Source organism: Canis lupus, chromosome 11 (assembly GCF_048164855.1).
Source record: "Canis lupus baileyi chromosome 11, mCanLup2.hap1, whole genome shotgun sequence".
NCBI classification, from domain to species: domain Eukaryota; kingdom Metazoa; phylum Chordata; class Mammalia; order Carnivora; family Canidae; genus Canis; species Canis lupus.
Genome location: NC_132848.1, coordinates 52,295,919 through 52,322,948, shown reverse-complemented (window position 1 = coordinate 52,322,948; position 27,030 = coordinate 52,295,919). Strand labels below are relative to the sequence as shown.

The window sequence follows — 27,030 nt, the reverse complement described above, 5'->3', positions numbered from 1 at the left end:
GTCACTAACCCTTAACCATTCCATCTCCTTCCTGTAAAAGAAGAGAAGTGGACTAAATCAGGGTTCCAAATCTGAAAAGTTTTATTAAAATCTGGATTTCTAAGTCTCCCCACAGACAAAGACAGGAGAATGGCAGGTAGGGTGGAGCTCACACCAGAACTCTGGGTTCATAATAAATTCCTTGGCTGATGCATATCTGGCCAACCTGGCTCCTGCCAACAAATGGATACCGTGGGGATCAATGGAAATGATTCCCACAGTTCCTTCTAGCTTAAAGAGCCTTTACTTTTACAAAGTCCTTGGCTGCGACTTGTTTTTTCCATACCATTTGGGAATACACATGTACAGAAGTTCTATTACAAAGAAATATGACGCATTTCAAATTCCACAAGCTACATTTTATTTATAAAATTCAACACATTGCCAACTATTGCCCATGTCCATTTAAGTATTCCTCAGCTACAGCTCTCATTCTTCCAAAATAAAGATCTTTGAAAATGTACTCAAAGTATTACTAAATATTTTATTAAGTTGATATCCCGTGAGCCTCAAATTGCCAACACTATGAAAACAGGGTTAATATAAAACAATACAAAAAGTATTACAGACAATAGCTTATCAGTATTTTCTTCACTCCTTTGGTGGGATTTTCTCATGTAGAAACTTTGATTCGTGAAATGATTTCATTTACAAAACTATTATTCTTTGCTATTACCTCAGCTTTCAGCTGTTTTAACTTCATTGTGATGTTTTCTTCTGACATTTCAGTAAAAGGCACTTGCTTCACCTTGGATAAAAACTCCTGAATAATTTTTTCGCCTTGCTGAAAGACATAAGAATGCTCCATTAGTCTTTAAAATGGCTTTCCAAAAAGTCACATTAAATTGTAATGAATTCTTTCCTTACAGAAAGTCCTAAGTTGACCATATTTCTTCATAGCAAATTATTAAAGTATATTTATGTTTTCAGCTGCTAATGAAAAGGGGCTCAATATTTTAGTAGTTCCGAAATCCCTCACCTTTTATAATCAATATAAATAGTCTTAATCTTCTGGAAGAAAAAGAAATCAAGCTTTATAAATACTGTAAAAGGCATAAACAGTCCCTGAAAATTTGGTGCTCCTATACACACAGAATTTTTAAAGTATTTTACTGGCCAGTTATTGCCATTCTAAAGAATATGGCCATTACTTGCCAAGTGATCCATGGGGAAATCCCACATTCCTCATTCATAAGTTGGGGGTGATAACATTACCAACCTCATAGGGCTGTTGGGAGAACTAGAGAGTGAATATGTGTGCTTAGAACAGTGCCTGGTGAAGGCTAAGTACTACATAAATATTTATCATCACATATGAAGCAGAACCAAAAAATCTGCCTTTCATACAGGGAGTTAGTTAGTAATAAATAGCTTAAGGGTTGAAAGGTAGCTATCCAAAGGGAAGGTAAAGAAGATGTATTTCTTTATTAAACAAGTACACTCTTTTTCAAATAAAGATAGAATCTAGACGCAGCATCCATTGTTATGCATCTCCCTTAGCTTAAAGTCTTTTCAAAATACAACGTAATTAATATTATTAAAAATACATGGTTTCTGTTCTAACTGGAAACCAGGGATTACATAAAAGAGCCTACCTAACCACAGATCACCAATAGCTGTGGTGCTGATACCAAGACTATTCCACAGCAACCTTCCAAACAAACCAGGAACAAGATATAATACATTCCTCCTGCCTGTACTGGTACAACAGATAAAACTATACCTTTTAAGCTTAAAAATCATACACAATCATCTATTATTCTAAGAAATATCTACCCTTCAGGTAAAAACAGTATCAAAAAACTCACTGGGTAAAAGCTACATGACAAGAAGTTCTCACAATGCATTAACAGTCAATGTTGCCAGGACCCAGCAGAGAATTAAGATTCTTTTATTTTCCTTAATGCAGAGAATTATTAATTTTAATTTTTTAAAATTTTTAATTATTTTAATTAAAAAATACATTGGGCATATGCTGTACCTTTCTGTGTGAACACCTGAATTTCATCCATCACTCAGAGAAGGCCTAACTTAAGATGCACTTCTTCAATGAGCATTGAAAACATCCTGCCCACAAAGCTTCCCAGAGTAAACATGTGTCATACACGTTATTCTCTATGACATGCTTATTATCTCCCCAACTAGACTCTAGATAACTGGAAGGCAGGAACTATGTTTATTTCTTTGCTATCCTCTTAATTAAGCACTGAGTAAATATGAAATTAACTAGATTTGATCTATCTGTTTATGAAGTAATAAAAAAACTGCCTGGGTGCCTGTAACTCCTTTGAATTACTTACTTTACACCTAGACTAATATTCCCATCCTCCTACATTTTACAGCTGGTACTGAAAAGCTCTCTTTTGGTTATGTACATAGTGCAGAAATAAAAACAATACAGATGACATCTTTGCCGTGCAAAGAAATCTAAGTGAAAGCCAACACTTATCAAGTAAGTATTAGAATCACACAGGGAACAAATAACTCATCTTGGTGACCTGATAAGATACAATAATACAGGGTTAGATAACTATAGAAACAATCTGACAGACCTCTCTTTCCAGATAGCACCTCTTTGCTGCTGGTTCCATTTCATCATATCCTTGTGATCCTCCAATATTCTGAAACTCCTCTAGTTCCAGGGCTTTTTGTTTAGCACACTCTATAACATGTCTAGGGAAATTTGCAAGCTCTGCAACATGAATCCCGAAACTTTGATCACAGACACCTATAAGAGATTTGAGGGTTGTGAGGAGCAGGGCAGAAAGAGACAGCAATTGATGTAAATAGAACGTGTTCACCTCACCTTGTCATTAGGAAACTTAATTCTGTATTTCATATATATTTGCCAAATGTTTCAGAGAATCTTAGAGGAAGGACTTTTAATTAAGCCTTCAATGGAAAGTTAATTATGACTTGGCACACAATGTTTTATTTTCTCCTTGACAAATGTAGTAGGAAGAATAAAAATATCCCCAAAAAAGTTTGATAATGAATCCTCAGAGGTCTAGACAAGTATCGGAATCTGAAGAAAAATTAATTAACTCAATTAACCCTCTGAGGTTCTCATTTCATAGGGGAGAAACTAAATGAAGTACTAAGAAAAAAACAAGATAAATGTGTGCCACTAATTAAGAGCATTTAATTCAAAATATTACCAGTCTATCCTCTAGATCTGCCTACATTTCCTAGAGACAGTGACTTCAGGAATTTGGCTGGATAAATGTAAATATTTACAATACTAGTCTCAGAAAGTTACCATTCTTACATAATCTTATTCTGATTCTGACCTACTGCAAACACATGACAATGGAATCTTTGACCCAAATTACTAGTAAATTTTATAGACTGGGTAGCTTATCTTTACTCCATTTGCAAAAAATATAGTGACTTAAGGTATTCCTTCCATGTATTTAATATAAATGATGCTCACAGAGTTATCAAGGAGCTTCCATTTTTGCCTCAACTATGTATCAACCGCAAAATTTTTGGCCTAGTTATATATCACATGCATTCTGGGCCTGGACACCCTGCACAACTAAGAGAAACAAAAATAAAATAGAAGCAAATGTTTGATCAACATCCACAGTGATAGAGGATGTATTTCTATCTTCTCCTCATGTCATCTGGTCTTTTAAAATTCTGAAGCCATTTACTGGGGCACATGGGGTGGCTTAGATGGTTAAGTGTCTATCTCTTGGTTTTGGCTCAGGTCATGATTTTGGGGTTTTGAGACTGAGCCCAACAGCAGGCTCCACACTCAGCAGGGAGTGTACTAGAAGATTCTCTCCTCTGCCCCTCCCCACCCTCTCACATGCTCACACTCTCTCTCATATCTTTTTTTTTCCTCTCAAATCTTTTAAAAATAAAATTAAATTCTGAAACCATTTCTTTATTATATAAAACATAAAACAAAAAACAAAACTTCATGCTAAATGTCAGGTCCAACCAGAAGTACCTGTATCTGTTTTAAGGATTTTATTTTATTTATTCATGAGAGACAGAGAGAGAGAGAGAGGCAGAGACACAGGCAGAAGGAGAAGCAGGCTCCTCGCTGGGAGCCTCATGCAGGACTTGATCTTCGGACCAAGGGGATCAGATGACCCAAGCCAAAGACAGATGCTCAACCACTGTTGAGCCCAGGCGCCCCTAAAAGTATCTGTATTTTATATCAATAATACTAATAACATAAACACGGTAACTCAAAAGGATTCCCATTGAAGCATAGGCAACAAAGGATAAAAGAACCAAACACAGTATCTCATTTATATGCAACCTACTGATGCAGGAAAATGTGTTCTTGGGAAATCAGAAAGCTATCTGAAAAAGGTATTCCAATGACTGGTGAAATGTTTAATCTCATCAATTTGGTGATCTCATTAGCTGCCAGACCCACAAATGACAAACTTTTCTGAAAGGAGGAAATACCAACAAACCACAATTTCAGGATTTTTGAAAATCCTATCTTTAAATGAACCTGTTTATGTAACACATCCTTAAAAATACAATTAGATAATCATAACAAGTGGTTTATTTAAGATTAACAGATGGAACTTCAAAGCCTATAATTGTTAGCATCTAGAAGATACTCTGACAAGAAATCAGATTGTCATGGGAAGTAGTACAAAACCCTCAGTAATAATGTTGTAGACAATGGGTTATTCTTCCCGCAACCGTCTTATAATGAGCAGTCCTACTATGAGACACAGAAATATAGACAATGTATCCTGTCCTTGTACCCAGATTATGAATTGAGAGTAAATGTGTTCTGTACAAACATCAATTAATTCACACTCAGAATAAGACAATGAAAAAAAAGAAAAAAAAAAAAAGAATAAGACAATGACTGATGACGTCAAGGGTAGTAAATTTCCCAGTCACGCCCGAATTTACGGTACATAAGTGGTATACACTCACCTTTCTTCACCTGATAAAGCATAGTTAAGGTCTCTTCAGTAGTTAGTGCTGTGACATGTAGATTATTAACAGTTGGTATCTGATTGGCCAAGGCAGTAAGTTCATGAAAATGTGTTGCAAACATGCAAAAAGCACCAATCTTTGTTGCAATGTACTCTGATATAGCCCACGCTAATCCAAATCCATCATAGGTAGAGGTTCCTCTTCCCAATTCATCTATGATTATTAAAGAATCTTTGGTTGCAGACCTGAAACACATAATTACATGAAAATCCCATATGATATCCCATATGATATATGATAATACAAAAACCAAAATTAAGGCAATATAATGGGAAAGATGTGTTAAGGGACATAAGGGATTATCTTAATATATAAAAAAAATTCAGTAGTCAATAAAAAAATGGGCATGATCATAAACAACTGATGGAGAAGGAAACAAATAGTAAATAAGTATTTATTGAATTACCAATCTCACTAACAATAATCAAAGAATTTCCAAATCAGCTATCATTTATGTTTTGCCAATCAAACCAGCCAATATTTTAGAAATGGGACAAGGGTGTCATGTTACGACACACAACTGGTAGTCATGTAAATTGGCATGCCAGCCACAGCCCTACCAATCAGATATTTGCATTCTCTTCTTTAACCAAATATCAACCACTGATCCACCCAGGCGCCTGTAAAAGTATCTGTATTTTATATCAATAATACTAATAACAAATACAAATATAAGGAGGGGATTTTGTTTGTTTTTTTTTTTTCTCAATTAGAGAATGCAACAGTACTTTTTTTTTTTTTTTTAAAGTAGGCTCCATGCCCAGTGTGGAGCCCATGTGGGGCTTGAGTTTACAACCTTGAGATCAACAGTTGTGTGTTTAACCAACTGAGCCACCCAGGTGCCCTAAGAATTCAACAATTCTTCGTGTGCTTACTGGTCATTTATTTTTCTGTGAATCACCACTGACATATTTTGCTTATTTCTTTAGTTTTTAAGTTATGAATATTAGCTTGTTGTACTGCTTCTATAATTCCCCACAAACAATCAACAGTAATTTACTAAGGATCTACTATATGTGATGTGCTTTAGAAGACACCAAGAAATGGAAGGCATAGCTTCTCTATCTTTAAAGAGGCACCTAAAAAGTGAAATAAAGAGATTTCAGTAACCTCTAAAATAAAAAAACCTAATAAATTACATGTCAAAGAGTTCAGAGAAGAAACACCCATGACCTGAGGCTTATGTGACAAGGAAAATCATCAGAAAAACAGAATTTCTGTCATTAAGGCCTTCAAAGATTAGAAAGGAAAGGGGGTAAACATTCCAGGTACTGTGAATAGTTCAAGCAAAAGCATGGCAGTAGTGAGAGTTACAAGGTGAACAACTACCAGAAACCATAAGACAAATGTAAAAATCAAAGCAGCTTTCCTCAGTGATTACCAATTATCCTTTTAAGACAATATGAAGTGCATAAAGTTCACAAGACAACTACTGAACTAGATAAAGATTCTCTGATGTTTTATAGATGAATCTGCAAATATACTTATCACAGGAAAGAGATATTCATTTCCAGTCTGAGGGGACTGGGAAATTCACTCACCTGAGAATAGAAGCAGTCTCTAGCATTTCAGCCATAAATGTGGAGACTCCTTTCAACTGACTGTCACCAGCCCCTACACGGGCCAAGATGCAGTCCACAATGGACACTTCTGCTGACTCACACGGCACAAAACACCCAATCTGGGCCATGAGAACTATCACCCCAGTTTGGCGAATATATGTTGATTTACCTCCCATATTGGGGCCTTTAAAATAAATTACATCAAAAAGCAAGATTATTAAGTTATTTCTGCCACTAATAAATTGCTAGTCCTAAATCATACATTTGTGACTAATCACCTGATTATATAATATGGCATATAAGCAGAACCATTAACTGCCAAAGTAATGTTATTTTCTCTTCAGACAAACCTACATGGCATCCTTCATCAAGAGGACCCAAAATATACACCTTACAAATTACAGAATTTGCCTTTAGAAGAACCAAGATTTTCCCACAGCTCATACAGTTACCTGCACAATAATTTTATGTCATCCAGAAAAGTACATACCTAATTAACTAACTGAACACTGTAATTCATTAATAAATGAGGCTATTAGGGAATGGGTAGTATGGTCTAATCCTTCAAATCACTTAAACTCCACATTAAAGCCTGAAGAGACATAGCTCTTCTTTTCACTAAAGCATAAATGATCTGTCTAGGTTAGATCATATGGACAACTTAAAGATCTATTTGGGGAACTAGAATACAGTCACTGTTTCCCAAATACATTTGCCCAAAGACTATCTGCCCTGCCCTTCACTTTTGTTTTATAAAATCTGGTTAAGATCTAAAAACACTTTAGTCTGAGACATGCTACATTAGTCTAGAAACAAACTTTTTTCACATTTCACAGGAATACAGTCCCATGTCTTTAAAAGAATTGCTACCTCAAGCTGAGGGCACTGCAGCAGTCAGTTTTGTTTGACCTTCAATGACCTCACTATTGAATGTTCTGGCTCAAAGGGAGGCTTTGAGGTTAAAGGAATATTCCTATCTAAATGCACTAAACCAGTGGAACAGATTTCTTATAAAGATGACATTCGTTCTTTAAGGCCTCCCCCTCCTTCCAAATCTTCCCTCTAACCCAAATGTGAGCATATTACTAACTAGGATGAGTAACACGTTCTTTTTCGAACATCAAAGACCAGGATTTTCTTCATCACTTTAAAATATTTCCACTCCACCATAACAATTACCCCCCCAAAGAAAGCCCATAATTTAGGTGGGGTTTTTTTGTTTTGTTTTTACCAGTAATGATGTGGAACATCTGTTTATCTTTTTCAAAGTGAACATCATTAGGAATAAATGCAACTTCATCTTGAACTTCAACACAAGCATGTCTGGATGCTTTCAATGTAATTCTTCCTTGTCCTTTTTCCAAAATGACCGGTCGTACATATGGAACAGGTGCTCCATTTGACACATGAGCGAAGCTGACAACAGCGTCTAGCTGAGCTAACACATCATTGAGTGTCTGCATTGGTTCGACATAGCCTATATAAAAATAGAAAATGTGCACAGGAATACTGAATAAAGAAAATATATATAAGCCATTATGGGAATAAATTAACTTCCCTATTTGGGAATTTAAAATCCATTTTCTTATTTATATACTTTAAAAAATTAACAGAAGATTGCCATAATTAAACTTGAAAGAATACCTAAAACCTCACAAGATTAAACTGTATTACTACATCTTCCCCTAGTATGAATAGATTTCAAAAAAGTGTGATGCCCTCCCTTATCAAAATCCATTAAACTAAAAAACACACAGCTGCTTATCATAAGAAACATGCAAACACCAGATTGTAAGATAGAATAATGTGACTATCAAGGCCTGTGTCTATATAAACCTGACCAGGAGAGTTTAAGCTTTTTTTTTTCTATCAGTATCACATGCGGTTGAATTATAGCATAATTTAGATCCATAATTGTCACTTAAAATACTTTCAACGAGATTCTACTCTGCTAGGCAATTAAACTAAAAGCTATTATGTACACTAAAAAGTCCCTGACACATGCCAGGCAATGCATGTTTAAGCGATAAAAATGGTCAAATTTTGTAGAATAGATCCTAAAATTTCAATAGCTCTGAGGGGTTGGTGTGACATACCCACACTTATGTAGAACTATCACATGGGCACCAATGTGTCAAGAGCTTCAAAGGAAATTCACAAGAATAGGGTTTTAGAAAAACACAAAGTTATGAGTTTAATCAAGTGGCAGGAAATAGGATTCCTCTTTGACTTTCTTATTCCCCATAAAAATGATAAAATATTTTAAAAATAAAAATTATGAATGGCTGAATCCAAGTAATTCTCTTACTGTTACACCACTTTAAAATTCATTCCTGTCTTATCTAACATGTATTCTTTTTTAAAAGGGAGGGAGCAGCCATGGTGGCCCAGCGGTTTAGAGCTGTCTGCAGCCCAGAGTGTGATCCTGGAGACCTGGGATCGAGTCCCACATCGGGCTCCCTGCATGGAGCCTGCTTCTCCTTCTGCCTGTGTCTCTGCCTCTCTCTCTCACTGTGTGTCTCTCATGAATAAATAAATAAAATCTTAAAAAAAAAAAAAAAAGGAATGATTCACACTACCCTCTCATGTAGGAACCCTACAAGAATCACCTGAACATTAATGGAGTATTTACTATAACTCCTTTAAAAAAGGAAAACCGAAGCCTCTTAAGTCTACACTTGGTATCTCACATCACCTGGCTCAATAGCATCACCTTTTCTAGTTTAACAGCAAGATAGAAAACTACAAAAATAATCCATTACATTTTTAAATAAAGATAATATGTATATTAGACCAAGAAAAGGTTTCTTTTTTTTTTTTTCTTTTTGAAGATTTTATTTAGGGATCCCTGGGTGGCTCAGCGGTTTGGCGCCTGCCTTCGGCCCAGGGCGCGATCCTGGAGACCCAGGATCGAATCCCACGTCGGGCTCCTGGTGCATGGAGCCTGCTTCTTCTCCCTCTGCCTATGTCTCTGCCTCTCTCTCTCTCTGTGTGACTATCATAAATAAATTAAAAATATATTTTATTTATTTATTTATTCATGAGAGACACAGAGAGAGGCAGACACACACACAGACAGAGGGAGAAGCAGGTTCCATGCAGGGAGCCCGACGTGGGACCCGATCCCGGGACTCCAGGATCACGCCCTGGGCCGAAGGCAGGCGCTAAACCGCTGAGCCACCCAGGGATCCCCCAAGAAAAGTTTCATTTAAGTTTAAGGTAACTCTAAATACAAAACACTCTCCTTAATTTAAATGTTTAAAGCTAGCAGCTTTAATCTAATAAGTGCTTGATGAATCAGAGGTTTTTTGTTTGTTTGTTTTTGAGGAAGACTTCTAGTTTGAATATACAGTATTTAGAGGGCCAATAAAAAAATGCATAGTAGGCTCAGGAACATAATTCAACTAGAGTTATCTGTTACCGCCAAACAAAAACGTAATCTTTACAAATCTCATTCACCTCAAATCAATATATAAAGTATATTAAAATCTTTTAAGTTTATGTTTAACTTACTATAAAATTCATAATAGTAAAATAATTTACAGAACTATACAAGTGCATAGCTTTTTTATTTGCGCATAGCTTTTAAATAACTTTTTACCACTCAATAATTTAGCATGAATATCCTAGAAACGAGGACATCCTCCTACTTAAAATACACACCCAGAAAATATGACTCCGATACCATATTATCTCTTATTAAATTTCACAAATTTGTTCCAAATGTCCTTGGTAGCTCTTCCCTACCTCCAACTCCTAGTCCTAGATCCAATAAAGGACCATCTACTGCATTTGCTTGTCATGTCTCCATTAAGTCTCCTATAACCTAGAATAGATCTTGCCCATTCTTTTTTTTTTTTTTTTGCTACCATGACACAGACAGTTTTAAAGAGTACAGGACTTAAAAAGACTGTCCCACAATCTAAATTTATCTAAGCTTTCCCTTCTTGTTAACAATCAGGTTAAACATTTTTGTCAAGAATACCACATGGGCAATACTGTGCTCTTCCCTCCACATCACATCAGGAAATTACATATATATATATATCCTCTGTCCCAGTACTGATGATACCTTTGATCACCTGGTTGAAGTAGTTCTTTGGTATATTTTTGAAATGCACAATAAAAGCTATAGTCAATACACCCATGACGACAGGCAAGCCTTCCAGTTTGACATATTGGCCCTAGTCCTGTGTGAAATATACATTCATTCCGTGCTAAGGGCAATATCGTAGTGTCAAGTCATGCAACTTTCTCAACAGTGCCCTCCATAAGGAAATCTGAAAATCCACATAATGGCACGCAGGGGCAGACCGGGTGGCTCAGCGGTTTAGCGCCGCCTTCCGCCCAGGGTGTGATCCTGGAGACTCGGGATCAAGTTTCACATCGGGCTCCCTGCATGGAGCCTGCTTCTCCCTCTGCCTGTGTCTCTACCTCTCTTTCTCTCTGTGTCTCTCATGAATAAATAAATAAATTTAAAAATCTAAAAAAATAAAAACGGCACACAGAATCCAGAAGGCTTGCTTCATGTGTGATTTTCTATTTGTTTTTCAGTGATATTTATTTCCAGAAATTAGAGCATAAGCCACAGATAATCTAAGATTATTAGTGCCTTGTAGCTCTTGGGTGTTTCTTTTCCTTGTTACAACTACACTAAATTTTGTGCTTCTATGCATGTGTTTTTCAGGGTATTCTCATTCCTGAGCCTGTACTAGCTTATCTTTGAATTTACAAGAGTTATTTTCAGTGACTTTTCCTATCACAATACAGCATGCATTATTTCATAGGTTGCCTAACATAATAGTCACAGTATGTAACAGCTTTTTAAAAAAACGCTTCAAACAACCCAATATTTTTTCTATTACGAGAAACCAGGTTATATTCAGAACATTTAACATATTGGTTCTATTAAATTTACCTGAAGAAATATTGACAATTTCTTTAACAATGGCATCCTGGGCTTCCTCGTACTCGGTTTTATTTTTGGTATACTCTTCATTGAGAGAAGTCAGTTTGCTGCAAATCAAGATAATAATATTATTAAAAATTACCAAATCATGGGGACCTAGGTGGCTCAGTGGTTGAGCATCTGCCTTTGGCTCAGGTCATGATTCCAGGGTCCAGGGATCGAGTCCCCCATCAGGCTCCCTGCAGGAAGTTTGCCTCTCTCTCTGCTTATGTCTCTTATGAATAAAATCTATAATTAAAAACAAAATCTGGGACACCTGGGTAGCTCTGTGGTTGAGCATCTGCTTTCAACTCAGGGCGTGATCCTGGGTGCAGGGATCGAGTCCCATATATTGGGCTCTCCGTGGGGAGCCTGCTTCTCCTCTCTCTGCCTCTCTCTTCTCTCATGAATAAATAAATAAAATCTTAAAAAAAAATCTACTGGAAGTAAATATTACTACATAAAATATGCCCAGAGCATCTGTCCTATAAGCACCAGAACAATAATTAAAATGAAAATGTGAGTAGAAAATGGGCAAATCATTAGGGGCAGATGTGGATGAAATCCACTGTATTAATATTTACTCTGTTTGGAAGAGCCCACTGGCACAATTCTTGCTGTAACATTTATTCCCTTGAGTAAAATTCTGATCTGTGACCTTTTCTAAAATATAAATATAGTAAATCTTCATCCTCATTTCAAATAGTGGTCAAATTCCCTTTTTCAAATACACACACACACAGTTTCTCTCATTACTATAGTATATAGCTATCTTTTGATAGTGAAGGTTGTCAAAAAGGAATGAAAATGTTTTGAAAACCAAATCTTGGGATGCCTGGGTGGCTCAGCTGTTGAGCGTCTGCCTTTGGCTCAGGGCGTGATCCCAGGGTCCTGGGATCGAGTCCCATATATCGGGCTCCTTACAGGAAACCTACTTCTCTTTCTGCCTATGTCTCTGCTCCTCTCTCTGCGTCTCTCATAAATAAATAAACAAACAAACAAACAAACGACAAAGACATTATAAAAGTGAGACCACTATGTAAAAGAAGAACAAATGAAAGTAGATGAGGATCAAATTCTGCAGGTTACAATAAAGGTTCTAGATTTTTCTGGATGACAGACACAGGAGGTTTTTAAGAAGGAAAATTAACTGGTCAGAAGTCAGATATAAAGCAAGCATTCAATTTGTTGACAAAAATAAATAAATGAATCTGCCACAACTTTTGGACTAAATGTGGTTATTCAGCTCAATCTCTTTTATTAAAAACTAACCAATGACGATTTGAAGGTGGTTATAATACCCCAAAAGTTCTGTCTTACCTAAGCCATTATTGCATATAGTTTGAATCAGGGATATAGTTTGCTGGAAAAACTACTACTAAATTGGGCAATAGGAGATGTAGCTGTGAATCTACTGTTACTACCTGTCTAATACTGGGGAATTGGGAGTTTTGGGTTTTTTTTTTATCTAAATAACGAGAGAAATAGGGCAGCCTGGTGGCTCAGCGGTTTAGTGCCGCCTTCAGCCCAGGGCCTAATCCTGGACACCCGGGATCAAGTCCCACATCGGGTTCCCTGCATGGAACCTGCTTCTCCCTCTGCCTGTGTCTCTGCCTCTCTCTCTGTGTCTCTCATGAGTAAATAAATTAGAAAATCTTTAATAAATAAATGAATAAATAGAGAAATAAACCTATTTATTTCAGAATTGTTACAAGAAACAAACTGAACAGGTTGTTTTCATTCTTGTGGTGTCTGAACACCTAGAATAACAACTGCATGTAATAGACACTCAAAATACTTGCTCAGTAAATGGATAAAAGGGGATCACATACACAAAACTACCCTGTGAAATATGGGGGATATTCAGGAGGAGTGGGTGTAAGGCCTGACATAGATTTTAATAGAGTACAAGAAGGAAAAAGATAAATGTCCTCATCTCAAGTCACAGAAGATTATTTCAAAATAATTATTTTTTTCACCTATAATTTGTTCAGAAACTTCCTTACATCAGTGAAGGAAAAAGAAAACTTGTAAAATCTTTTTTAGCATGAAACAGGATTTTTTTTTTTTTTAAAGAAAAGATTTATTAATTTATTTATTCATGAGGGACACACAGAGAGAGGCAGAGACACCGGCAGAGGGAGAAGCAGGCCCCATGCATGGAGCCCGATGTGGGACTCGACCCCAGGACTCCAGGATCACGCCCTGGGCCGAAGGCAGGCTCTAAACTGCTGAGCCACCCAGGCGTCCCTGAAACAGGATTTTTAAAAAGCAATAACCTAATGAGTGGCCTCACTAAAGCTGGTAGGCATTTCCCTAAACTAATTTATATATCCAGTTCATACAACAGATTTTTTAAAAAGATTTTATTTATTCATGAGAGACACAGAAACACAGAGACAGAGACAGAGGGAGAAGTAGCCTCCCTGCAAGGAGCTTGATGCAGGACTCGATCCTAGGACCCCAGGATCATGCCCAGAGCTAAAGACAGATGCTCAACCACCTGAGCCAGCCAGGCACCTCATATCAGAATTTTTTAAAAGATTTTATCTGACAGAGCAAGAGTGCATACAAGCAGGGCCAGGGAGAGGCAGGCAGAGGGAGAGGGAGAAGCAGACTCCCCACCAAGCTGGGAGTGCAACTCAGGGCTGGATCCCAGCATCCTGGGACCATGACCTGAGCCGAAGGCAGAGGCCCAATTGATTGGGCCACCCAGGCGTCCTGTGATATACCAGAATTTTTTTAACTGATTAATGATAGCAAAGCTTTCTTTTTTTTTTTTTTTTTTTTTTTTTAGATTTTAGATTTTATTTATTTATTCATGATAGTTACACAGAGAGAGACAGAGAGGCAGAGACACAGGTAGAGGGAGAAGCAGGCTCCATGCAGGGAGCCCAACGTGGGATTCGATCCTGGGTCTCCAGGATCGTGCCCCGGGCCAAAGGCAGGCGCCAAACCGCTGCGCCACCCAGGGATCCCAGATAGCAAAGCTTTCTTAGAAAAAACAAACATGAAAATAATTATAAAGTAGAGAGAGAGATGATAGGAAACTGACAGATATGGAAGCATAATTGAAACTAACCATGATATGATCTATTTCATATTGACCAAAAGAATGGTGAGAGAGGACAGCCCGGGTGGCTCAGCGGTTTAGTGCCACTTCAGTCCAGGGCCTCGTCCTGGGGACCAGGGATCGAGTCCCTTGTCCAGCGCCCTGCATGGAGCCTGCTTCTCCCTCTACCTGTGTCTCTGCCTCTGTGTGTGTGTGTGTGTGTGTGTGTGTGTGTGTGTGTGTCGTGAATAAATAAATAAAATCTTAAAAAAAAAAAAAGAATGGTGAGAGATATGTGAAAGAACAATCTTTTTTTTTTTAAATTGGAGTTCAATTTGCCAAACTATAGCATAATATTCAGTGCTCAACCCATCAAGTGCACCCCTCAGTGCCCGTCACCCAGTCACCGAACCCCCTGCCCATCTCCCTTTCCACTACCCCTTGTTCATTTCCCAGAGTTAGGTGTCTCTCTCTCTCTCTCTCTCTCTCTCTTTTTTAAAGATTTTATTTATTTATTCATGAGAGACACAGGCAGAGGGATAAGTAGGCTCCATACAGGAAGCCCGATGTGGGACTTGATCCCGGGACTCTGGGATCACGCCGTGAGCAAAAGGCAGACCCTTAACCACTGAGCCACCTAGGTGTTCTGAACAATCTTTTTTCTATTTTTAAAGATTTATTTCTTTTAGAAAGAGGAAGAAGAGAAAATCTCAAGCAGACTCCCCACTGAGCAGGGAGCCGGATGCAGGGCTTGATCCCATGACCCTGAGATCAAGACCTGAGCCAAAATCAAAAGCCAGACGCTCACTCCACTGAGCCACCCAGGTGCCCCATGAAAGAATCTTAAAAACAGACCCAAAGTGTCACTTCAGTCAATGAGGAAGAGAGGAGTTATTTAACAAGTAGTGTTGAAACACCTGATGAGGCTCTTATAAGAATATAAAGCTTCCATAGAGCCAACATGGCCCCAGCAACTAATAAAGAGCATGGCACAGAGTGAGAACACATTTTCGGTGGGCTGAATAAATTCATCCACATGTAAAAAAAATAAAAAGAATATAAAGCTTCTTTCTTACCTGATACCTCATATCAATTAATAAGGTAAAACTTCCTTATGGAACATGCACATTTCATCCGAGAATAATTTAGTTCCTTGGAGCTACTGAAGGCTTAACAAAATAATATAGGTAATACAAACCTGTTGGTAAATTTAACACCATTCTTCTGGATATCTACTGTACTGAAGTTTTTATTGTTGCGAAGGACTTTTTCTTCCTTACATGTTACTCGAAAATAATAACCAAACTGTGCACTGGAATCCAGTTTAATCTGTTTGCCAGGATCCAAACCTTCATGAAATGGAAATAAAGAAAAAGGTCATAGATGTCTACAGTTGTTTTTCAATGTAAATATCTAAAACAATTAACTCTAAATGGTGAAAAACATACCTTCATTATAAGACAGCACACTGGAAATTAAGGTTAGCTGGGAAATATTTGAACTACTTCTCTCAAAAACTATATGAATGAAGGCTATCTATAAAAACCTTAAACTCTTTTATTAATGTTAGCTTCTGATGCAGAAATGCTTTCTGGGTGTACCCATCCAAGTCTGCAGAGCACAACAGTGGGCTATGGGCACAAGGATGGATCCGATATGGGCCCTGTCCTTGTGGAGTTCTGCATCAGGGTTCTTTATTTCACTAAAGAATTTCTCTGGAACTAATAAAGAGTATGATTAAAGTGCACAAATATACTTTCCATACAAAAACTTAAAATGCTCACAATCAAACTCTATACAACTAGGACATATATTGTCTGTTAAGTATAGGAAACTTCCCAAAATAAGCAACGATCAATCAGCTAGACTTTACCTAAGATTTTTGAGTTTTTATAAATCTGTCCTCATCACCTCATTCATCAATGTCATCTTTAGAGTGTAAGCCAGAAGAGAGAGATCATATCTATAAATTTAATTGCTAAGGGATGGCTATCAAATATTAGTACCAGCAAACAACTAAAGACAGACTTCACTGGGCTGGGGAGGAAAGAGATTGTGGAAAGAATGTAGAAAAAAAGAAAAAGGAATGTAAAAAGAGCTATGAAATGAGAAGGGTAAAGAAAGACAAAGATTCTTTACCTAGGGTCTAGCCCATATATGGATTTTTCATGGAAACTATTTGCAAATTTTTTGTATATGTAGGTATGGACATATTTTTGGGAAGAGGATTCATAACTTTCATCCATTTCTCAAAAAGTAGGATGCCAGGCAGCCCCGGTGGCCCAGTGGTTTAGCGCCACCTTCGGCCCAGGGTGTGATCCTGGAGACCTGGGATCGAGTCCCATGTCAGGCTCCCTGCATAGAGCCTGCTCCTGCCTCTCTCTGTCTGTCATGATTAAATAAATAAAGTCTTGGAAAAAAAAAAAAAAAAGTAGGATGCCTGGGTGGCTCAGCCGGTTGAGCCTCTGGTTTCAGCTCAGAGGGTGATCCCAGACTTCCAGGATGGAGTTCCACATCGGGCTCCCAGTGGGGAGCCTGCTTCTCCCTCTGCCTAGGTCTCTGCCCCTCTCTCTGTCTCTCATGAATAAATAAATAAAATCTTAAAAAAAAAAAATTATCCAAAAGTTTAATAAGAATTACTACTTGAGGGGTCTTCTAATGTGCTAAGATTTATTTATTCATTCAACAAACATGAGAGATTCTCAAACAAAAAGGTTCATAAATTCAAAACAAATTAGGGTGAATAATTAGGACTAACTGGGGAATTAATAATCTAGTATGGTGGTGCTTGGGTGGCTGGGTCAGTTAAGCAACAGACTCTTGATTTCAGCTCAGGTCATGATCTCAGGGCTGTGAGATCAAGCCCCACATTGGGCTCTATAGTGGGTGAGGATGACTCTGCTTAAGATTTTCCCTCTGGGGCACCTGGGTGCCCAGTGGTTGAGCGTCTGCCTTTGGCTCAGGTCATGATCCAGGGGTCCTGGAATCAAGTCCCACATCAGGCACCCCGTAGGGAGCCTGCTTCTCCACCTGCCTATGTTTCCATCTCTCTCGTAAATAAATAAATAAAATCTTACCAAAAAAAAAAAAAAGATTTTTCTCTCTTCCTCTCCCTCTCTCCCCACTCACACTAATGCATGCACTCTCGCTCTCAAAAAGAAAAAAAATCTAGTATGGAAGGCAGATGTTTAAAAAATGCTGATGTTAATGAAGTGCTTGGGAACCCAAACACCAAATAAATGAACCATTCCTAGTAGAATGAAGCTTACAGAGGAGGTGACATTTAATACAGATCCTATTTGAAGGAAATGATGCAAGGGCCTCTTAATTGACTTGTCTGTCAGGAATGTGGGATCATCCTAGGGTTATAGAGTTAGTAAGAGATGAATCTGGAAGAGGGTGAGGCTCCACATGCAAAGAATCTTATACTTCAACTTGGAAGTATTTGTAATCTTACTCTGTGGAGGAAAGGCCTGGCACTTTACACAAGGAAGTGGCATGATCTACTGTGTCTTCTAGGAAAGTAATTCTGGCACCGGTGTGGAGGATATAGAGACAAAAGAATTACTCAAACCACCAATGAGGCCTTCTTACCTAGATCTCTTGCTGCACTTATCAATGTTGACTGCATCTTCTTTTCTAAGTCATCCATTATTTCCCTTAATTCACTCAGATTGGGATCAAATGAAGGTTTTACAAGGAATTCATGGTTTTCCACCTAAAAACAGAACAAAGAATAGCTGAATTCTATAAATGATGGGTAAAGATGGAAATAACAATGTACTTTCATTTCCTTCATTTGAATTTCACTTGTATTTTGAGTTAAACTCATGTTTTAAGCCAAGACTATAAGGAGTTTCCACTTATTAGATGTAATATTCTGTTTATAAGGAGCTTAGAGCTCTAGATGTCCAAAAATTAGATGAAAAAGCTGCAGTACTTATATCACTACTAGTAGTAGCTATTTTTATTTATACTTCCCCCTAAACAATGTTCAACATGTTCTTCCTGAACATTACTAAAGAACGTTCAATGTTCATAGCCTTTAACAGAATGCATAGTTTTTACTCAAACCACGAATTCATCTTCAGAACCTCAGAATTTTTTTAAAAAGCTACAGAATTTCATTTCTGCACACTGAAAGCTGATCAAAATCTCTCAAGGGGATGCCTAGTGGCTCAGCTGGTTGAATGTCGGACTCCTGATTTTGGCTCAGGTCATGATCTCAGGGTTGGGCTCCAAGCTCAGCAGCCTGCTTGGGATTCTTTCTCTCCCCCTCTTTTTGCCCCTTGCCCTACTCCTGCTCTCTAACTCATTCTAAAATAAATAAATAAAATCCTTTTAAAAAAATCTCTTACTTTGTTTCCCTAAATTCTTACCAGTAATAGCCAGCAAGAAATCATAATGAAAGATAGTTCTCACTTACAATGGCAAATGTATACAGAAAATATTTAGAAACAAAGTCTTAACTATTTAGGACTTTTGTAAAAAAATTACTGCTTATTGGAATATTTAAAACTGGTAAACTGGGATCCCTGGGTGGCGCAGCGGTTTGGCGCCTGCCTTTGGCCCAGGGCGCGATCCTGGAGACCCAGGATCGAATCCCACGTCAGGCTCCCGGTGCATGGAGCCTGCTTCTCCCTCTGCCTGTGTCTCTGCCTCTCTCTCTCTCTGTGTGTGACTATCATAAATAAATAAAAATTAAAAAAAAACAAACAAAACAAAACTGGTAAACAAAAAGGTAAACCATCAAAAAAGAAAACCAAACTGAACATGACCATCTACTCATTCCTAAAAGACTGTCCAATAGGAATCCCTTTTTGAAACAAAACAATTAATACTTAGACAAAATTAGAAAAGAATACCTTTTTAAAAAGAATGAAGTATATCCTTACAGATACTAAGAATTATTAAAAAGAATTAGAGGGGGGGCAGCCCAGGTGGCTCAGTGGTTTAGTGCCGCCTTCAGCCCGGGGTGAGAAGCCCAGGATGGAGTCCCATGTCGGGCTCCCTGCATGGAGCCTGCTTCTCCCTCTGCCTGCGTCTCTACCTCTCTCCGTCTCTCATGAATAAATAAATAAAATCTTAAAAAAAAAAAAAAAAAAGAATTACAGGAAGAAGCCTGACTGGCTCTGTCAGCAGAGCATGCAACTCGATCTCAGGGATAAAAGTTCAAGCCCCACGTTTGGTGTTGAGCCTATTAAAAACAAAAGCACAAAAACCCTACTAAAAAAGAATTATGTAGAAACACACAATAGAGGATAGTCAGTTTTCTTAGACAAGGAGATTTTTAAAAACATAATAATTGGGATTAATATAATTAATCTCTAATTACTCTCCATTTAATCAGGGCACACCTTCTTTACATACCACAGATGAACACACAAGAATAAGGACTAAAATTACAAAAAGTTAGCAAAAAAAGAGACTAAAATATTTATCAATTAACTTGTTTAACTTAAACTGAGATTTCATTATATTAAAATTTAAATTTTTGAATAAACCTAATTTTTAAAAAACAAAAAGATCTGTAAATGTAGCTTTACAAAAATTTAAAAATGGAAAGGTTAACATTTTCTTTTGTAAAGGAACTTGGTTTGCATGTATGAGAAAAATATCAACGTCATTAAATAGGCAAACATAAAAACATAACTCACAGAGAAATTAAGTAGTAAACTAACACAGAAAAATGCTAAAGCTCAACAATAAAAGATATGAATATTTAAGCAACCTTAAGATACTATTCTACAGCTATTTTTTCAAAGGAAAAGAAATCCTACCACCAAATACTAATGAGGCTACAATGAAATTACTATACTCATTCATTTCTGGTGAGAATCTAAGTTGTTATAACCTTAAAAAAAAAAAAAAAAGGCAGTATGCGAGAAGGTTCAGAGAAATTTGTTACACTCTTTGACACAGCAATTCTACTCCCAGGAATTCAACCTAAGGAATAATGCAACAGATGCAAAACAACACAGGAATAAATAAGATCTCTGCAGATTTATCTGTTCTAGCAAAACCCAAAAATGATAAACATCACAATATCTGCATGATGGTACATCAATAATATTATACTGTTTATTCTAACAGAGAGTGAAGATGATCTAGAAACAAGAGCCAAGACTTATAATTCCAGGGAAAATAATGCTACAGCAGTAGGCTGACACTGCTAAAGCGTTTGCCTCTTCTAGTGAACTTAAGAGAAGTGAGCCCTGTCAAGCTCCTATCCTCACCCCCATCTTCCAGAAGCCTATCGGTCAATCCTGAGAATCCTTGCTAATAATCCCCAATCTAGAAAAGAAAGAAGAACCAGTATCCTTCCATTTCCCAGTCTCAGGAGGGGGAAATACTGTGGTAAAAACATTGCTGAGGAGACTGGAGTGAAACTAGGGAAAGTGAATGACTGGGTCCTGGTGCACTAAAATAAATACTTTAGGGCCACACTCCAAACTGGGTACCCTTCGGCAAGACATCACTCCTCCCTAACAATCTGGGATAGTAAAATATACTACCCAACTCAGTATTCTAACCTAGAACTGAAGTATTCTAACAGGCTTTAGCATACGACCTCTAGTTGTCTGTCCAACAACATCACCTACCTATCACCAGAAACATACACACTCATTACATCAGACTACACACAGAAGATGGAGAAAAAGAAATCCAGGCTTGGAACTCCAAATACGATAATGAAATTAAGAAACAAGATAAAAGAATGAAGAAGAAAAGAAAGTTAATCAGGTCCTAACACTATCATTTAAATATGAATAAACACAACACACTAAAGAAAAAAGAAGAGACACTACTGAATCAAATTACCTCTACTACTGGGGCACATGGGTGGGCTTAGTTGGTTAAGCATCTGTCTTTGGCTCAGCACTCAGGTCAGGATCATGGGGTCCTGGGGTTGAGTCCCCACACTGGGCTCCCTGCTCAGTGGAGAGTCTGCTTCTCCCTCTCCCTCTGCCCCTCCCCCATTTTGACTTCTTTCAAATAAAAATTTTTTTTTTAAGATTTTATTTATTTATGAGAGAGAGAGAGAGAGAGAGAGAGAGAGAGAGAAGGCACAGACACAGGCAGAGGGAGAAGCAGGCTTCATGCAGGGAGCCTGACGTGGGACTCGATCCCGGGTCTCCAGGATCAGGCCCTGGACCCAAGGCGGTGCTAAACTGCTGAGCCACCCAGGCTGCCCCTCAAAAAAAATCTTAAAGAAAAAAAAAAAAGTTACCTGTACTACTGTAGTAGAAAGACTTGCTATAATCAAAAGTCACATGAAAGCTAGATTTAAATAATTAAGTAGGAGAAAATAAATAGGGAAGCTACTGGAGATCTTAAAACAAACAAACAAAAAGCACTCCACTACCCTAGAAATAACTAACAGCGTAACAGTTTTTCAAATAAACGTATAGTTGAGTTAGAAAAAACTAGACGTTAGAGCCCCTGCAAAATAGAGAACTGCCAGCATAAAGCCAGGCCAGAAAGACCATTTTCAAAACCCATCTCTAGAGGTACCTAGGTGGCTCAGTACGGTAAGCACTGGACTCTTGGTTTCATTTCCTGTTACAATCTCAGGGTCCTGGGATGATGCAGCCGCGTGTTGGGCTGGCATTGCCCCGCCTGGGCTCCGATCTCAGGGTCCTGGGATGATGCAGCCACGTGTTGGGCTGGCATTGCCCCACCTGGGCTCAGAGGCCCCTAGCCATTGGGCTCCACACTCAGCGGGAAGCCTCTCCCTCTGCCCCACCCCCTCGAGCACTGCTCTTTCTCAAATCAATCAATCCTTAAAAAAAAAAAAAAAAAAAAAAAAAAATCTCTTTCAGACTAAGCCCCTAGAAAAGGGAAAGAAAGGGCAGAATTTCCTCCCTGACAAAAACCTGAACTTCACTGGGGTTGAGATTTCAAATGTCTGCCACTTTCGTTGGCAGTGGAAAAAGGCTGTTCACTGTTGCCATTTCTATTATCCCTTCCTTTTAGGGTAATAGAACTGACCATTTTTCACAGGATACAGAACTACTAAGAGCAAAGAATCCATCTCCAGTTTCCCTTGCAGCTAGGTGTAGGGATAGGACTAAATTCTGGTCAACAGAATGTGAGCAGAAAAGAGGTGTACCATTTCCATAATGCATCCTCCTCTTCCCCTTTTATCTTCTCCCACTGGCTGGATTAATGATAAGGTAGTAAGCCAACCTGGACCTTGAAGGCAATACCCTTAGGGATCTGGAGCAACAAAGGAAGAAACAGGTCACAGAGACAGCAGGGTTATCCTGCCAGTCCTTTGCTGCTATGCTCATACTGCTGTGACAGAAAACCATATTCTTGATTAATCCATCTATCTTTCTTTCTCTTGCTTCCTCCCTCCCTCTCTCCCTTTTTCTTTTTCTTTCTTGCTTGCTTCTGAGCAGGTAAATCTTTGCTCCAATGGTTCAAAAAAACTCCAGGCTGAGAAATTAACTTAAAAAGTGTTCCTTGCTTATGGGGCACCAGGGTGGCTCAGTCAGTTGAGCATCCAGCTCTTCTTGATTTCAGCTCAGGTCATGATCTCAGGCTCCAGGTGGGGCTCTGCGCTCAGCGTAGTCTGCTTGAGATTCTCTCTCTCCCTCCCACTGCTCACACATTTTCACTCTCCCTAAACAAATAAACAGAATCTTAAAGAAAAAAAAAAAAAGTTCCTGGCTTACATTGTGAGATACACAGCAAAAGCAAATTTTATCTGGGGGAGAGGAGGATGTATGATCTGCACAGACAGAACCCAGACAGATGCAAATTCATAATCTAAATATATGTAACAGACAAGGAAAGAAGCCACCAACAATAAAAGTCACACACAAAAAAAAAAGTCACAAAAAAAAAAAAACCTCAGCAGAAACAAGGGGTAGATTTAAGCCAAGAAATTGTAGATATGGAATATTAAGTATATTAAAATGTTTGAAGTGATATAATAGAGAATGGAACACACATGAGCAAAGACCACAAGATACAACTTAAAAAAAAACTATGCAGAGTTATAAATGAACCAAAAAACTTTATCAACAAAAATATAATCATTGGGAGAAAAAAAAAACCCTATGGATTGGTTAAACAACGCATCAGAGCTGAAGAGACACTCAGTGAATTGGAACATCTGAAGTGATCACAAAGAGAGCAGCACAAACACATGGCAGAAAAAGAATGTGAAAGTCTAACATATGTCCAACCACAGTTAGGAGAGTGAAGGAACACAGCATTCAAAGAGATAATGACTGATAATTTTCCAGAGTTGATAAAAGACATGACTCCTCTGATTAAGAAAACAGAGCAAATCCAAATAGGAAAAAGAAATCCACTTTTGGACTCAGAGAAGTAAAAGGAATCGGCATCTGGAGCCAGGACTTCTAAACAGGAATAACACAAGTCAAAGGATGGCATACAATACAATCTCATAGTTAACTGAGGAAAAATTACTACCGATTTGGAATTGTACACCCACAAAAAATTCCTTTAAGAACAAGGGTGAAATAGACATTTTCAAATAAACAAAACCTGACTAAACAGACTGCCAATAACAGAACTCCTAAAGAATATTCAGGAAGAAGGAATGAATACCAAAGAAATTGGTAGGCATATGGGCAAATCTAAACTTAACTCTGTATAGAATGGAAATGTAAAGGGGTAAAAAAGAACTAAAATATCAGCCAATAATGAAGAAATGTCACCTGATCACAGATATCCTAAGGTCCTAGTATTTTGGGGGATAAATGAGAAGATATTGAGAGACTTTTGATTTTGATGAGTTATGTATACACATTTTGTAAAAATTTGTGAAAAACTTCCAAACCAGTATGGATGCAATAGGATGGGGAAGGATAAGGCAAGGCAAAATGGAATTTTAAAAACCCAATCAATGTACACAAAATAAAGACAAAATGAATAATGAGGGGAACCAGGAAGAACAGGAATCACAAAGTAATATAGCAGAAATAAATTCAAATTGCCACTTAAAAGATTATCAAAATAAATAAGGGATCCCTGGGTGGCGCAGGGGTTTGGTCCCTGCCTTTGGCCCAGGGCGTGATCCTGGAGACCCGGGATCGAATCCCACATCGGGCTTCCGGTGCATGGAGCCTGCTTCTCCCTCTGCCTGTGTCTCTGCCTCTCTCTCTTTCTCCCTCTGTGACTATCATAAATAAATAAACATTTTAAAAAATAAAAAAAATAAAAAAAATAAAATCCAGCTATAAGTTTCGTTACCACAAAAGACTCACAAAGGAAGGTAAAATATACATCATGTAAAAAACTAAATAAAGAAGAACTCTGGGATAGCCCTCTTACTATCAGACAAAAACAAAACAAAACACAGAAAAAACTAAGGCAAAAAGCATTACAAAGGATACTGTCCATAGAGAATGATGAAGGTTCAGTTCAACACAAACTATTGCTCTGTATGTTGAAAATATATAAAGGCATAATGGACTGAACTATATAAAGAAGTCCACATATCTCTCAATAACTCAGTAGATCAAAAATGAGCAAGCCTACAGACATTGTGAACAAAATTAAGCAATACATATAAAGAAAAGTGTAATCTTAAATGCTTACTGAAAATGAAAAGGCTGCAAAAATAGTGAGCATTCAACTAAAGAGGTTAAAAAAAGAAACAACCAAAAATTGATGGGAAAAAATACATAAGAACTGAAATTAACGAAATAAAAAGCAAAGATACAAAAGAGGACTTAAATAGTCGCAAATTGGGCAGCCCCGGTGGCCCAGCAGTTTAGCGCCGCCATCAGCCCGGGATGTGATCCTGGAGACCCGGAATCGAGACCCATGTCAGGCTCCCTGCATGAAGCCTGCTTCTCCCTCTGCCTGTGTCTCTGCCTCTCTCTCTCTCTCTCACATGAATAAGTAAATAAAATCTTAAAAAAAAAAAAAAAGTCACAAATTGACTCCCTAAAAAAACGAACTATGGAAAGGAAGAATTGCTGGGGGAGGCACAAATTAAATTAAAAATAAGCAAGGAATGTATCTGCAAATACAGCAGTATTATAAAAAAAATAATAAGCAATCACTATGAATAACTTGAGGCAAGTGGAAAACTAAGAAGTATATATTCCCTAGAAAAAGGGTCTACTATCAGAATACATATAGAACTCTTACAACTCAACAACAAAAAGACAACCCAATTTTAAGGTGAGCAAAGGATCTGAACAGAAATTTCTCCAAAGATACACAAATAAATGGCCATCAAACATACAAAAAGATGCCCAACATTAGCCACCAGGGTAACAAAATCAAACAATAATGAAATACCACTTCACACCCAAACTAGATTGGCTATTAAGACAAATACCCAAAAAACAAATAGAGTCACCTGGGTGGCTCATCAATCAGTTAAATGGCCAAATCTTGATTTCGTCTCAGTTATGACCTGAGATCCTTGTTGGGTGGGAGTGGGGTGGGGGTGTCTGAGTATTCAGCAGGGGATCTGCTTGAGGACTTCTCTCCCTCTGGACACCTGCCTCCCCCCAACCGGGCTCACAAGATCTAAAATAAGTCTTCAAACAAACAAAAACAAAACAACAAAAAACCACAACAGGAAAGAATAATTATTAGCAACAATGTGAAGAAACTGGAATCCTCCTATATTGCTGGCAGGAATGTTAAATGGTGCAGATACTTTAAAAAACAATTTGGTGATTCCTCAAAAAGTTAAACATAAAATTACCATATGACCCAGCAATTCTATTCCTAAATAAATACTTAAAAGAACTAGAAACAGGTACTCAAATACTTGTATATGACTGTTCATAAAAGCCTTAATCCTAATAGCCAAGAGTTAGAAACAATCTAATGGTCCACCAAAAAAAGGGGGGGGGGCAGCAGAAATAGACCCATAAATACAAAGAACTGATAACTGTCAGAAGGGAGGGGGGTGGGAGATACAGGCTTTCAGTTATGGAATGAATAAATCGCAGGCATGAAAGGTACAGCTTAGGGAATATAGTCAATGGTACCATAATAGCACTGCGGTAAGCATAGCATTACACATGGAGTTGTCCATGTTGTACACCTAAAACTAATGTTAACACAGTGTGTCAACTATACTTCAACCAAAACATAAAAATAAAAAATAGAAAACAAGGATAATTATAAGCAAAAATGTTAACATGTATTTAGAATTAATTCTAAGTGGGAGGACATGAATATTTTTTCCCTTTTTTGATTTTTTAAATTCATTTCCAAGAACAAAAATATTAAAGCATTTATATACTACAGTATCTTTACAGCTTACATATACTCATACAATGATACAGTTGTATTAGGATCATGCAACTATGTCTTTTTAAAAAACTATTTCAATTTATTTTATTTATTTCCATTTTTTCCATCCCAGTCACTACTTTTCCAGTAATAGAGGAAATGCCATTAAGAAGTGTATGTAAAAATTCATATTCAAAGATAAAATGCTC

The 27,030-nt window shown here is 37.7% G+C and overlaps 1 protein-coding gene across 1 annotated transcript in view; it reads right to left on the bottom strand.

The window, feature by feature from the left end:
* Positions 1 to 376: 376 nt before the first annotated feature.
* Positions 377 to 27,030, bottom strand: part of MSH2 (mutS homolog 2) — a 76,595-nt gene continuing 49,941 nt past the window's right edge. The window contains exons 9-16 of the mRNA XM_072768271.1: positions 18,176 to 18,299; positions 15,780 to 15,930; positions 11,500 to 11,597; positions 7,813 to 8,058; positions 6,561 to 6,765; positions 4,957 to 5,204; positions 2,592 to 2,767; positions 377 to 823 (exon numbers count right to left, since the gene is read on the bottom strand). Coding sequence (XP_072624372.1) covers positions 653 to 823; positions 2,592 to 2,767; positions 4,957 to 5,204; positions 6,561 to 6,765; positions 7,813 to 8,058; positions 11,500 to 11,597; positions 15,780 to 15,930; positions 18,176 to 18,299 — 1,419 coding nt within the window. The 3' untranslated portion in view covers positions 377 to 652. The remainder of the gene's footprint in view (positions 824 to 2,591; positions 2,768 to 4,956; positions 5,205 to 6,560; positions 6,766 to 7,812; positions 8,059 to 11,499; positions 11,598 to 15,779; positions 15,931 to 18,175; positions 18,300 to 27,030) is intronic.